A 15196-nucleotide genomic window follows, 5' to 3' on the forward strand; every position below is an offset into this window, starting at 1 on the left:
AAGGAATTTTCTTTGTATATAAAATTTGCTTTATGTGAACTAGAGCTTTGTGGGATTGCTTCAGACTAGCTCTACAAAGACTAGTATCCTTGTATATCATATGTGATCCTTATGTATCATATTTGTTTGATTTGGCTTAGCACTAACCCAGTCATTTGGCATATATGGCATAACGTCTACCACTGATGTGACCAATAAATCCATTTGTATTAAGGTTTTGCATATTACATTTTGTAGGCTAACTTGTGGAAGGGAGGCAAAGCCTTTTTGCCAATACTTTGAATATTCTGGCTGCTCTTGGAGACCTTTTTAAATTTAAAATAAATATTTAAATTTGTTAATCCCACATCTGAATTTGATTTTCAAGCATTTGTGATCACAAACCTGATAACATGCTGATTTTTATATACAACTGCATGGAATTATAATTTATTTGAGGAAACATTGTCCAGTTTTGATAACCCATACTTCATCTTTCCTGCATTGCATTGCATTGCATTGCAGATGAGTGCTTGCATATAATTAGTCATATTATAATTCAAACTATTTGAGGTACGTATGTGTTGAAGCAATTACAGTTTTACAAGAAATACCAAATTCATACAAACATGATTGTTTTCTTCCTTTTAATGTTAGAGAAAAGGTGTTGAGAAATCAGAGGCATAATGAATTGCTTAGCCTCATTTCTCATTGTGGTTTTTAAATGTATAAATTTTTTTATCCGTATTGTGTATTCAATAATATTAGAAATTGTGCAATGTAATGACAGAAGTTGCTTGTCCAGTTTTGTTTTTTTTTGAAAGGCTACAACTACATAAACAAGTATAAGTAGCCGCTACTACTATAGGTCAACTTGAGGAAGAAGCTGATATTATATGTTCTGTAGTATACAAGTGGGGTATATTTGTTAGAGCACAGACCTTCATCATTTATACTATTGGACCATTTTTTTTCAGTTCAGTATTTATGTGGTAAACAGTATATTCTGAAAATGTTACAATAAAATAGATGTTGAGCAACAATTTCATACTCGTCTCTGAAACAATACAATTGTAGAACAGAGTTCCTCTATCAGTTGCCCTCATAATATAATAATAACAATACTCCTGACAAAGTCCAAGCTGTAAATGTGGTCTATTAAAACATCATATAATAAAGAAATATGTTCTTCATATTCCAGGTACAACTCTAGAGAAAGCTGCTCTTCTCCATTCTATAAAAATGAATTTCTCATCAAGTGAGGTAAGAAACTGGTGCCACCAATGACAAAGAACTAATGAAGATACAACTGTGGATAGTTGTGTTCCTTTTAATCTCCTATCAGAAGAATTTGGATTTAAATAATCATAGTATATTCTTAACACCTTGTTTTTTTATTCATTGAATGTATCTGACAAATGAAAGGAGACAACCTAGATTCAGGAACTGGTTCTGCTGAGTCAAATGTAAACACCTTTTATTTTTAGAATATAGTTATATCCTTTCCTCACAATTCTGTTTAATGTGGGCAATTTTGAGAGATTTCAGAACATGTAAGGATGTATGCCATGATACCTATTAAAAACAATGCCCCAGCCCAGCTACGATTGTTGTTTGCATACAGAGGATGCAAATGAATGTATTCCTAAACATTTAAGGATTTCTGCATGCAAATGGGTGCTTCATTACTTTTTCACATAACTGGAAACCTTGCTGAGAAACAAGAGCTAATATGATGATAATCAGCAATGGATCTGCATCCAGCTTTCACTTTTCTTCTTTCCCATCCACCACAAATGGCTGATACAGTTCTTGATTATACTTCAGCTCACAAATGAGTTTTTTTTCAGATCAGGGAATGACTTCTAAAGAGCCATGGCGATATGTATGTAATACCAGATTAAAGACCATCTTCCACTGAAATACAGTTTTAGACTATTGGCTATACCATGATTTACCATTGTGCCTGATTTTAATCATTTGAACTCATATGTTTTCATCTACAATATGGCTGATACATCCTATTCAGCCAAACTACTATATATGTAATATCAGCCATTAGAGGTATTTAAAAACCCATCACCTGAATTTGATAGGAAAACTGGGATGGACAATGAGATTCAAGCAGCAAATGTTATATATGTGAGAACTTCCGTCCTATATATGCTCTTGAAGTTTCTTGGTGTCATCCCCTGCCTATTTTTATTTCCATCTCTCACTTCCCATATCAGAATCTCTGTTGGGAAGAGGGGGGTTACCATAGTTGGATTTCAAAAACAAATACCAGGTCACTATCTCATGTTATGGGAGCAAACGACAGAGCAGTGAACATCAGGAGGATTGGAGGCAGCTATAAAATGATTCTCTGTTCTTATTTTGAAAGCACAGTGTAGTCAAAGTTTGGACAGCTGAGCAAGAGCATGATTTTCTTAATATTTTTCTTTGAAAATATCATTCTTTGGTACCAGAACATGGTGCCTATTTCCAAGAAAGTTTGAGCTTATAGCTAAAGTTACATCTACTGCTGTCTAGAGGAGTTTATTGTAAGAGTCTAAGATTATCTAGATGCCTCAATGGCTGGGAAAAAAGTGTCTCCTGAGATATAAACTGTGAGTGAGTTTAATTTGTATCTCAGATTTGGCACTCTTTTTGTTCATTATAACCCCCTTTGGATATGATCTGACTTGTTAAATATGATGAATTGTAAATAGAATCTCTGTTGCCATAAAGTCTTTCTTCAAATGGAAAGAGAATGTTCTGCAAGAGATTTCATTTCCAGCATGGATTTACACTGTTGTATTAGTTCCAGTCATACAGGATATAATTTTTCTTTCTATAATATCAGCCAATGCTAACATGATTGAAGAAATTACACGTGAAACAGCAGCAATAAAAAGATATATGCACAGACAAATGCTGCTTTGGAGCTCGGCAACAGTGATGACCCTGTTCTAATTCATGTGCTCTGGATATAAAAGAAAATTCATGCCAATATCTGAATGTTCACTTAATGTTGCAATATGTTTTGCACTGGAAGGAATGCATTCTCAGGACACTAATCTTTTTCTCTACTGTGTTAAATTAGTCTATATCCAAACTAAAGTTTAAAAAGTTGCAAGTTATACCTTGAATAAATATTTCTTCTGAGGCACAAACTTTTTCTCATAGTGCTTGCAAATACCTTTTTTTAGTCTGCTTCTGCCTTTGCTTCAGTTCATTTGATTAATTTTTACAGTATATATTGTATAGGAGCTTCTTTCTAAACCAGGAACTTAGTACTTTCTCCAGAAACCCAACTAAAGAAAAAAAGAAAAAAAGAGAAAACTTAGAGTCAAAATAGAGATCAAGTTTTTGCAGGTATTCTACCTCATATTCCAGCACGGCTTCCTCAATACAATAATTCATGGTGATTTCTTAACAATACTTATAGTCTGTACAGAATTTGAATTCTGTGGGTTAGTTGGTCATTGGATGCTTCTTGGAAAATATCAACTGATTTGTGATTGGGAATGGTGTTAGTTCTATTCTAATTGGTCTGTCTTATCAACTTGTGGTTATGTATGGTTTGAATTACCTGAATGGAGTGGAGTGAATCCAGTTCCATCAATTTGTTGATGGCTCCTTTATTTCAATGCCAGGCTTCCAGGAATTCTTCGACTTTTCTACTGTTGGTATGTTTACTAGTCTCTCTCAGTCTGGATAACCCAACTAAAAATATGAATACAATAACGAATCTGGGCTACCATCATCCCAAGAAAACATACATTTTAACATAACAACAGAGTTGGAAGGGACCTTGGAGGCCTTCTAGTCCAACCCCCTGCCCAGGCAGGAAACCCTACACCATCTCAGTCAGATGGTTATCCAACATTTTCTTAAAAATTTCCAGTGTTGGAGCATTCACAACTTCTGAAGGCAAGTCGTTCCTCTTATTAATTAGTAACTTCTTCAGTAAAAAAAAATTGCATAGCATATTAAGAATAAGAATGATGTTTTGAAGTTAACTGTGTATGTTATGCTTCCTTAGTATTCCACTCTACAAAAATGTTGTCAATTGGCTTAAGCACTATGTAAATAAATACAATTTTATTTCAGAATGTCTATATAACATTTGAACTATTCTCATGTTGTATCGATGTATAAAATTATGCTTGCTGTATTACAGTGTTACTTAATTGCATATCCACATTACTTGATGTTTATTTTAAGATGATTTTGATGTTTATTTTGGATATTATTTATAATGTGCCTTTGTCTCTGTTATTATTCAATAACTGCCAGTGCTACTTACTATTATTATTTCATGAAGATATCCATTTTATATTGAAATAAATATTGGGCCTATATATTTCTGCCATTATGACAAATGAAGAAACAAATTCTAGGTAACTGCAGTAACATGACTGCAAAGCAAAATATGGGAATAAATATAAATAGTGGCAATAGTGGTAACTATTTTTTCATGTAATAACATAGAAGAGGCAATTGATGTTTCAGCACTGCAGCTCCCATACAGAGTTGCAGAGTTTCTTCTTTCTGGCAGAGAATGTGTAGCAATAGCACTAGCACTTATACTGCTTCACAGTGCTTTACAGCCCTCTCTAAGTGGTTTACAGAGTCAGCATATTGCCCTCAACAATCTGGGTCCTCATTTTACCAACCTTGGAAGAATGGAAGACTGAATCAACCTTGAGCCGGTGAGATTTGAACTGCCGAACTGCTGGCAATTGGCAGTCAGCAGTATTAGCCTGCATACTGCATTCTAATTCTAACCACTGTGCCACCACGGTTCTTCAAACTGATATCTTGAATATCAATCATCATCATCATCAGCCTGCATATGTGCATGTATGAACAATTTCAGTTGGGAATATTCATATTTGCTGGTTGTTGTATGTAGTCTTTTTTTTTGGCACTACAAACACTGTATCTGATACATTTTTAAAATGGTTGTCACAAATATCCATATTCCAAATTCCATTGATCAAGGAAACAATATTGTTTGAACAGTCCACAATATGAATGGAGAGCAAGCATGCTTTCTTGCATTCATACACATATATGAATCAACTTTCATTATCTGTACCATATTTATTTCTATATGTATATAACCAATCTTGAAAAATGTAGTAAGAAAGGAACACTTTTCTCCAGAAGCCCAAAGTGATATTGTCTTCTTCAATTTTATCTTCAAAAAACCCCATATGATGATGTATCTGAAGCTGCGGGATTTTTACTAAGTAGGGATTTGAATTTGAATCATCTTAATCCTAATCCACTCCTAACTATTATTCCACACAACTTTGGCTATGACAGGATGAAATTAGTTTATATTAAAGTATTAAATAATTTATTGTGAAAACCACTGAAAGGCATGATAAGATATCTACATTATTTTTTAAAATTTATATATTTATTCTTTATTAAAACATTTAAAAGGATAGAATAAATAGGTAGATAAAAATTAAGAGACATGATGGATAAAATATAAAATATCAATAAATACCTAAAAATTTACAATTACATAAAATTTAAAACATTGTTTTATTCATTCATTCAATAAATAAATAAATATGTAAAGTTAAGTTCATTATGTCATTTTGAGAAATAAAAAGAAATATCTATATAACTAAACATGATATTAATATTGATATCATCACTATTTGTCATTGTTCTAAAAATAGATGCACATAATCATTTAAAGGGAAAATAAAAAAGTTGAAAAAATAAAAAAAATAAAAAAGAAAGACCAATAAGTAAAAAGTATTCCTAAACTAGATAGTTTTAATTTTTTTTCATTGAACCTGATGCATTAACATCTTTAGAAACACTGAAATTTTCCTAGTTACTGTTAGTTAGTTCCTTCTTAAAAACCATATTCTAAGTTTTCCTCATATGACATATGATATATAGAGTACCCTTTCTTGCTTAAATAAAGGGCTGTGGTGGCTCAGGCTGTAAGAAGCCTGTTATTAAAACACAGCTGCCTGCAATTACTGCAGGTTCTAGTCCCACCAGGTCCAAGGTTGACTCAGCCTTCCATCCTTTATAAGGTAGGTAAAATGAGGACCCAGATTGTTGGGGGGGCAATAAGTTGACTTTGTAAATATACAAATAGAATGAGACTATTGCCTTACACACTGTAAGCTGCCCTGAGTCTTCGGAGAAGGGCGGGATATAAATGTAAACAAAAAAAAAAATAATTAAAAAAAAATTTAGCCAAACTTTCATTCTGAATCTCTACTGTTAATTTTGTCATTGACTGGTCTTTCCAAATTATTATTGATACATTCTCCTTATTCCAATACAATTTTTAACAATAGACAATTATTAGACAATTATTAGACAATTATTTTTGGAACTGCAACCCTCTGTCTCTCTCTCCCGTTCCCTCTCCCACTCCCTCTCCCTCTCCCTCCTCACATAGAGTATCTAGTGAGGCCATGAGAACTGAAAAGATTTACATTTATTAGATTTGCTGTCAGGTTCGCAACATTGTGAAATAAGTTAATTATTGGTACCATCCATAAAAAAGGGCTGGACTTATGTCGCCCTTATACCATGTATATCCCAATAATTAACTAATCCTGTTTTTTTGTAATAGTATAATCTATATTTTGATAATATCAACATTTGTGCAGTTTCAAAAGTACAATGAGATATAGGTAGGACAAACATAAAGATAGCAGGGTTCGAATTAGAACCCAGGTTAGAATTGGGTTCTCTAACATTTCCATATGAAGAACAAGAATACATGATGCACCCACATACAAACACACACACATATGGGAAAGAAGGAGAATTGTTGAACTGTTATTATTACCTTTTGAAGATATAGATTATACTATAATGTGTTCACATTTTCTGCATGAACTTGAATTTGTCAACATAAATTATGTAAATATTCTCTCACAGATTTTCAGCCCATCATCATTAACCACAACTTTAGCCATGTTAAAGGACAAAGGACTAAGAATGTGATAAATTGTGTCCATCTTTCATCAAACAATATTCTTAAATGTATGGATATTTGTATAAAACATTAACAGTTATTTTAAGTATTGTTCATTAGTGGATACTTTATTTTAGCACTTCTTGCTTCAATTGTTAGCAAATGTGTAGAGCCAAGATGCTCATTAGTAAACTCTGATATATTGAGCTAAGCTTTAAATCTTACATATTTTGCTTGCAAAACTCACTGTCCTGTAATAATTGTTATAGCTCTTATTATTCACTCAATAATAAGAATCAAATGATACAATTCAATACCTTTAGATTTTGGTTGTAATACTATATGTTTAGATGGCAAACTGTATTACTTAACATGCTTCAAAATGTAACAAATCACGCCTGCAGTATTTAAGGAGTCTTCTGCTTTTTCTGTTAAGTGAAATACTTGACTTTTGTTCCAAATTCTGCTCTGATGGCATTTGCTCAAATAAAAGATGACCAGTTTTGCATTGCTTTGATTTATAAAACTCAAGTCTTTGGAAATATTTAGTTAAAATATCAGCATAAAAATGGCCATAAGTAATATCCAACAAAAGGAATACAAAGGAGTATTTTAACTTTAGAATGAACTGTGTTTCAAAAAAGGAGAGTTGATAGGGATGGTGTGAATCTGTTTTATTTTTAAGGTCAGACCAATAAAGGATGGGCTGAATGTTTTTATTTGCATGAACCAGCATGATTTTATATGCATGCTAGACATCATTCTATATTATCACCCAGCACAATCTTAACAAAACATTTTAGTTAAATGACATTTGATGTATTTTGAACCATTTCACTAATTAAATTAAATGCTTTACAGTTGCTTATGGTATTAGATTTGCTTAATTAATTCTAACATAAAAAAAACCAAAACAAATATTTTGAAGACTCCATACTTGAATTTTTGTCTCTATATGTACACAGTGTACTGTATTATGTATATAAGTAGCTACACAATAAATTCATTGGTACATTTGTAGCAATAATTTGAAGGCCTGTATTATTTTATAATTTTGAACTATGTTTGAATATGTTTTTTATGATATGTTTTTAATACATAAATAAATAAATAAATAAATGGATGATTCATTTCCTCAGTTTATCTATAGCTTTCTTGTCACATTTGCTTAGTAGTACCTTTCTTCACTACTGAATAGAATAACTTTTCTAATAACTTGATCCTCTCCAGATTTGTTGGATTATGCTTCCCATCCTACTATTCCAGGATGCTCATCTGGCTATGCTTATTTGGAATGTTAATAACATTTTGAGGACACCATGTTGGAGAAATAGGGAATATAAGATAACACATTCAATAGCTGGGTTTACAACATACTAATTATTGATTTCTTTTACCAATGTTTTTATGTGTAAATCATCCATGAATGATTACTATCAAACCACAAATCATGTTTTACAAACTACAAAAGAGTTTTTCTAGTGAGAACAGTCTATCGGGGCAACCTGGTCTACCCAAATATGGGACGGAGCATACTGCTTCCGCTTTCACTTTTCAGCTCCAATCCAGGAGCTTTCACAGGCAGTCACTTCCACGGCAAACTATTTTGTGTTAAATTTAAATTTACTGTCAAAGAAATAAAGGGAGACTAGTATAGCTATTTCAAGCTTTTTAGCTCTCATCAGCTAGCTATACTCTTCTGGATCCCAGAAGGATATGGCTAGCTGATGAGAGCCAAAAAGCTTGAAATAGCTGTAATAGTCTCCCTTTATTTATTTATTTTATTTATTTGTCACAACAGTATATATAAGCATAAGCATGAAATAACTATACGATATATAAACGTAAATATAATCATAAGTATGAGATAACTATATGAAATTGGATACAATCAAAGGGAACATTAGGACACGAAAGGTAGGCATGTTGGTGCTCTTATAAATTTAATACAAGCTACAAAGTGTCAACCAATCATAATTCAAAAACAAGGACACAAAATAATTATTATCAAGATGTATGAACTTAAATTTCATAACTTTCTTTAAGATGTCTAAACCTAATGTCTAAATGTTACTTTTTGACTTTGAATTAGTATAATTTGTGAATCCAGAGTCTTTATGATGTAGCTTATGGTTAAGCATATTGTGTGAATCTAGATAACTATCCAACAAATTATGGTTTAGCACGAAGTGGGAATCTAGTCTATGGTTCTAATATCTATATCTGCCTATTCTTTGATTTGATTATGCTATTCTTTGATTTGATTGTCTTAATATGTCTTCAATATTGTTGTTGTTGTTGTTAGTCGTGAAGTTGTGTACGACCCATCATGACCCCATGGATAATGTTCCTCCAGGCCTTCCTGTTCTCTACCATCCCTGGAGTCCATTTAACCTCACACCGACTGCTTCAGTGACTCCATCTAGCTACTTCATTCTCTGTCGTTCACTTCTTCTTTTGCCCGCAATCATTCCCTGAATTAGGCTCTTCTCCAGTGATTCCTTCCTTCTCATTAGGTGGTCAAAGCATAATATATATATTAGTAAATAGGAAAAACAAGCAACATGAAATGGTTAGAGAAGCCATCAGTATAGTAAAACATTCTTATGAGAATGCTATCATGGGAATTAAAATATCAAGAATTTGGAGCTTGTAACTGCAACTCCTCTTTTGTGTTTTGTTTATATCCTCATCTAGCTTGATAATAATGATTGCAGCAATTCTGTCCCACAAATCCATGCAATTGGTGTAGAAGATGGCATTCACTTGAAAAGAAAATCACAGTCAAGCAACCAGTTAATGGTAACCAGTTTAAAGGAATGAGAGAGGAATGAAATCTATTATTTTGCATCATTATAACCTCATTATCAAAAAAGAGGCATCACGGAAGAAGATAATAAATGGAACAAAGAAGAGTGTGCCTCTGTAATTCAGTGCAGGAATGTGACAAATTTTCCACTGAAATGAAACAGTGAGTATTTGTTTAACCAGAAAGCTTTATAATGTATCAGAAAAAAGGCACCTAATGAATCAAATCTGAAGCAACCAAAGGAAAGAAGGAAGGAGAATCAAAGCTCGCAATGCTTATCACATATCTGTATTTGTGCCCAAGAAGTACTGGCCATATATTTCCAAATATGTGCAAGCTTCTGGTATTCTTTACAAAAAAAGTAAAGGATCACATCAGCAAGTGCTATATGATTTATCCCATCAAAGAGGAATTGACAAAGAAATAATTCTCCTTAGGGAAAGGAATCAAATAAAGGAACCTAAACAGCTTCTAAGTCCTCACAGAAAAAATAGCTGTGAGCCTTCAAGAGAACAAAAAAGTAAAAGTAAAGAAGGTACTAGACTCTTAAAGTCCATAAGGATGTAGTAAAGTAAAAACTTGTGTAATTGGTAATCCTCTATTATGATGAATCAAAACAACTAGACTTGTTGGATTATGAAATGTGTTCTCTTTCAGGTATAGGAATCAAAGATATGAGAACTTAAGGGGCGTGCATAAGAGCACAAACGTGCCTACCGTTCTGTCCTATTGTTTTTTTCATATATATATATATGCTTATACTTCTCTATATTTCCTCATATATATGTTTATATACTATATAATCATTTTGTGTTATGCTTGTGTATATTGTTGTGACAAAAATGAATAAATAAATAAATAAACTTCAAAGTTCTTATTAAATCTAATAACAATTATTCTTTCCCCTTAATTCATGTGAAGCAAATTGAATTATTAGGAATAGCTATAATCATAACTCTACAATCTTTGAAAATCTAGGAAAGAAGCTCAAAACTTTGGGGGCTTGGGTGTTTTGCTTTATATTTCCAGTTCATGGAAAAAAATGCCATTAAAGAGAGAAAATACACAAGAACTGGATAAGCAAATGGCAGGATAAATTAGGTTTATGGAATTGCTACTAAGAACTTCTCAAAGACTGGTAAATACATGTTTGACCAAAGGCAGCACATGTGATCAGGAGAATTTTAACTTCAATCCTTTAGTGCTTGGAGGTAGAAATCTGGAAATATAAATTTCAGGTAAGAACTTGGACATTGTAGAAGAAAGTGAGAATGTTAAAATATAGCCTGTTAAACTACACAAAAAGTTAGGAAAGAATAAGCTTCAAAGATTTGGCCTTGATTGTTTTTCTACTGGTACTCAGAATGTAGAATATCAATATTATGTTCTTTTGAAATCTGTAGCAAGTGTTCCCATAACAAACAGCAAATTATTGCAGTTGGGGAGAAATAAGAACGACAACAAAAATCCTTGCAGCACAAAAATGCATCCTTCCCCACAAGGATGATATTTTTTTCTGAACTGGGACTTCATTTGGGGAAACAAAACTGGTCCAGAGAGTTTTGATAGATCATCACTTTTTCTTTTATCCACTTCCTAATAAGAACAAGGGGGCAGTGATATGGGGCGGGGGTGGGGGGAGCTGGGGCTTGCACTTTGACTAAATGGAATCTTTCTTTTCACTCTTGGCAACCACAGAAATATTCTTGTGCTGACACTCTCTGGGCAGTGCTATATTTATCTTGTAGCTGAACACACATTTCCAAGAGGTTTTTCAATAACAGAAAGGCAACCAGCCAAAGCAGTTTTAACCTAAGAAGTTTTGTTCCAGCATCATCAGCACTGTGTTGATTGCAGAGGCCAAATCGTGATGGCCAGGAAGAGTTAACTGCTGCCTCGAAACAAAGGACTCTCTCTCTTGCTGGTGGCTTTGTGAAAGACTGAGGAATAGTTGATAAGATGGAGTTCAACAAGTTTCTGAATGCATCAGGGGGACATCAAAGAAGGCAAGAGGAGGCTTTTGCTGGTGCAGGCAGCAGTGAAGCCAGGGTGGATGATGATGTGGATTTTGTACAGATGTATCTTAGCTGTTTGCCTGAGAGATATATGAAGGCAAAATTTACCCTGACAGCATATCTTGTGTGTTGGCTAATCTTGAAACTCTGTAAGGTAAGAGATTGATTTCAGTAATTCACTAGGGGGAAAGTCCACAATAGCAAAGGCAACACGGGGAAGGTTGCTAGGTGAGGAAGGTAGCATCAGAGATTGTGTCAGCTTCTAGACTGGCATAGGCACAGAAAGACTGTGGATGGCCGTGCTGTTGGCAATAGAGCATCCCTTTTCCTTGAATGTTTATTGCTAAACAATTCCATTTGGCATCAGATCACCAGAAGTAGGATACTTTCTTGGAAACATTATAGTGTAATGATTTCAAATATGATGCTACACATACGCAGAATATTTTTTCTTTGTTTTTGTTTTTTTAAGACTGGGCAGCCAAACATGTTTTTAAATTTGTTTTATTTACTTGTCTAATGTTTCAGGAATGTAGAAGCAGTTGTAAAACACGGAATCAAGGAATGGGGATAAAAGAAATATTAGTTGGATTTTCCCCAGGGAAATAAGGCACCTGATAATCTAAAATACTTCTCCTCAGCCTCCCGCAAAACCATTAAATCCAGAGTCTAAAAGTACCTGCTCCTTCTTTCAGTGACAGATGGAGAAGCATTCAAATACTAACATTGGGAGACAGCACTTCTGTTTCCTTAGATCTGCCTCTCACTTGAATTTGCACTTCCTCCCCACCAACTTTCTTACCAGTTGACACTGAAGAAAACTACTTGTAAGGAGTGAAAAATATGCTTTTGTTTATTTAAAGCAGTGAGGGAAATTATGCAAAACACTAATAATAATGCAACATTTTTGGTTGATCTGGAATATAATATGAGATTGACTTCTCAAAACATTTCTAGTTTAAACCATGTTTCTCTAATCCCTAAAACTAATTGGAACAGAGGGATATAAAATATGAAAAGACAACATGATTATGAAATAGGGGCATTAATTTTTCTTCCTATAACAACTGGGGGAAGGCTCTTTGAAATTTGGTGGGAGATTTTTAAATACATGTGCTTAAGGTTACACAAATTTATTTTAAAAAGACATATCTATTTCAAATAACATTTTGATATTTGCATTCCTGGTAAAAAATCAAAATGCACTTACTGAAACTGAGTTGAAACAGCAACATAATATAATGCAGCCACATTTTATAGAATATTTTATCAAATATCTGTTTAACTTTTATTTTTCCATTTTTGAGATGGGTGTGAGAGGTTTCGTTGAAAGGGTTAAACTTAAAAAAATTGTCTACAATAATTTATGTTCTAAAGCTAATTTAGAAAACAGTTAACATATCAACTCATTGCTTTGTAAAATTCTAGTAGTAGTTTAATTTCTTTGACATGTAGAAAAACTGATGATAATCAGAAATGTTACTTTTTCACAATCTGTGGGTCTCTTCTATCATTCTAAAGTAAGGATAAGTATCTCAGTCCGTATGAATTTTATTCAAAATTGAAGTGATGAGATATGTAGGCCAGCAAATTTAAAGTATATAAAATTATGTATTTGCTCAAAAAAGCAGTTTTGACTTTGCATGAATATTAGCTGCAGCACTAAATGATTACTAGAATTGGCATCTTTCATCCTGAAAATTCAATTCAAGAACAATTGTTTAGTCTAATTCCCCTTTACCCAAATTATGCAAAAATTGTAGACACTACCACATTTTCAGGAGTAACAAAATTAGAAACCGATGTTTCATATTACATACATACAACCTATTACAGACATTCCACTCATATTCCTTGTAACATTCAGATATGATTTATATTATGACAAAATGGATTCTCTTCAGTGATGGATTTTGCACTGGTAGGTTGTGTTTAAGAGAGAGTGTAGAAATATTCTTTCATTTTAAAACACATTGAATGTGGCTGATTGAATTCTCATTGTTCTCCTATCTTGAACTGGGAGAAATACTGCTGATTATTGGACCTATGCTACATGCTTTAAAAAGATGAAAAAATCTCATTAACAGGTTACGCTTGTAAAAATCAAGTAAGTCTGGGTGTTATGAATATATTCTGTTAATGGCAAGAAATAGGGTAGTTCTTAAATCATATTTGAAAATCTATTAGACCATCTAGGGCCTCTTTGCACCCAATCACCATTTATAAGAACTAAAACTATTTTTTTATTCTGTATTTGCTATTCAATAACCTTCCCCAATCAGAGAAGACCACAGTTCCCATCAGCCACAGGCAGTTCATGCAAGCACTAGTGTCTTGTTATTCGATTAATCCAAACTGCAGAAGGATGACAGAACCTATTGTATGTTCTCTTCTTCACTCAATCAACTCCTACACCTCTCCAAAGATAGTTCATCCAAATTCCCTCTCTCAATACACTCGCCTCCTGTCTTTTGCCTGGCCAGCTTTCCGTAGCATTAATTTTTGAACCTAGAATACAGCAGACTATATTCTCTGTCCATTAAGCTAACATCCAGCATAAGTGGAGAGAGCGAGAGAAATAGGAGATACACTATCAAAACTTGGCAACAGGGTTGAGGCTACAGTAGTTGTTAAAATATGCCACAGTGATGACACAATTTCAGGGGTTCAGAGAGTTAGAGGAGGAAGCCACACCTATCCTGTGGTAGATATTCAGTCTTAATTGTGCCTGTGCACTTTACCAATAACACATACAAAATGTTTTGAATTCCCCCATTATCAGTATCCCATACTCTTTTTAAGCTTTTGGAGCCAACTTCAGGAGAAACAGTAGGAAATTTATTTTTCTGTCACAAGCATCTGTAAAGCTTCCATCTTTTTCTATTCTGTTAAAAAAACAAGTAGGCAGTGAGAAGGAGCCTCTTGCAATGTGACATCAAATATGTATGGTTACAAAGAACATGCAGCATAATTATTTCTCACATAATGGTTCTGAATGAAGGGCCTTTGTATACAACCTCCATCCTCAGCCTAGAATAGAGAAATTCTTTGGAAAAAAAGAAATACAAATCCAGCATGCTTTTAGGAATTTTCCGTTGTTCTTATCTGGAGAATATACAGAGGGACAGGTTTATTCTATGGGTGATTCTACTGAACTCAGAAAAGATCACCAGAGATGAATGGGCTAGACATGAGTTGTTTGTGCTGGTTCCTTTCTCCCTTTCTAACTTTTGGTATTTGTATCTTGACAGACAGCCTGGGAAAAAAGATACCCAGCCATTCAAAAGGTAGGATTTCACATCAATTACCAAATGACACCCAATAATTATTCATTAACTATTAACCTATTTCAACATTATTCCTTAAGTATGACTAACAGATAACAACAATCGAAACACATAGTTTATTGAAAACATTCTTAGGTTACATGGTTTTAACATG

At 33.5% G+C, this 15196-nt stretch overlaps 1 protein-coding gene across 4 annotated transcripts in view; it reads left to right on the forward strand.

Moving 5' to 3' along the window:
• Window positions 1-11468: 11468 nt before the first annotated feature.
• The window catches only part of ARHGEF4 (Rho guanine nucleotide exchange factor 4), a 187498-nt gene continuing 183770 nt past the window's right edge, over window positions 11469-15196 (forward strand). For 3 of the 4 annotated variants that reach the window (XR_009155769.1, XM_058188540.1, XM_058188541.1), the window contains exons 1-2: window positions 11470-11909; window positions 15007-15042. Coding sequence is in view for 3 of the 4 variants with exons in the window: in XM_058188540.1 (XP_058044523.1) it covers window positions 11700-11909; window positions 15007-15042 (246 nt within the window). In the remaining variant the exon portion in view is untranslated. Of the gene's footprint in view, window positions 11910-15006; window positions 15043-15196 lie in introns of all 4 variants that reach the window. The other variant, XM_058188542.1, reaches the window with a different exon arrangement.

The sequence above is a fragment of the Ahaetulla prasina genome, chromosome 6, assembly GCF_028640845.1.
Source record: "Ahaetulla prasina isolate Xishuangbanna chromosome 6, ASM2864084v1, whole genome shotgun sequence".
Classification (NCBI taxonomy): Eukaryota; Metazoa; Chordata; class Lepidosauria; order Squamata; family Colubridae; genus Ahaetulla; species Ahaetulla prasina.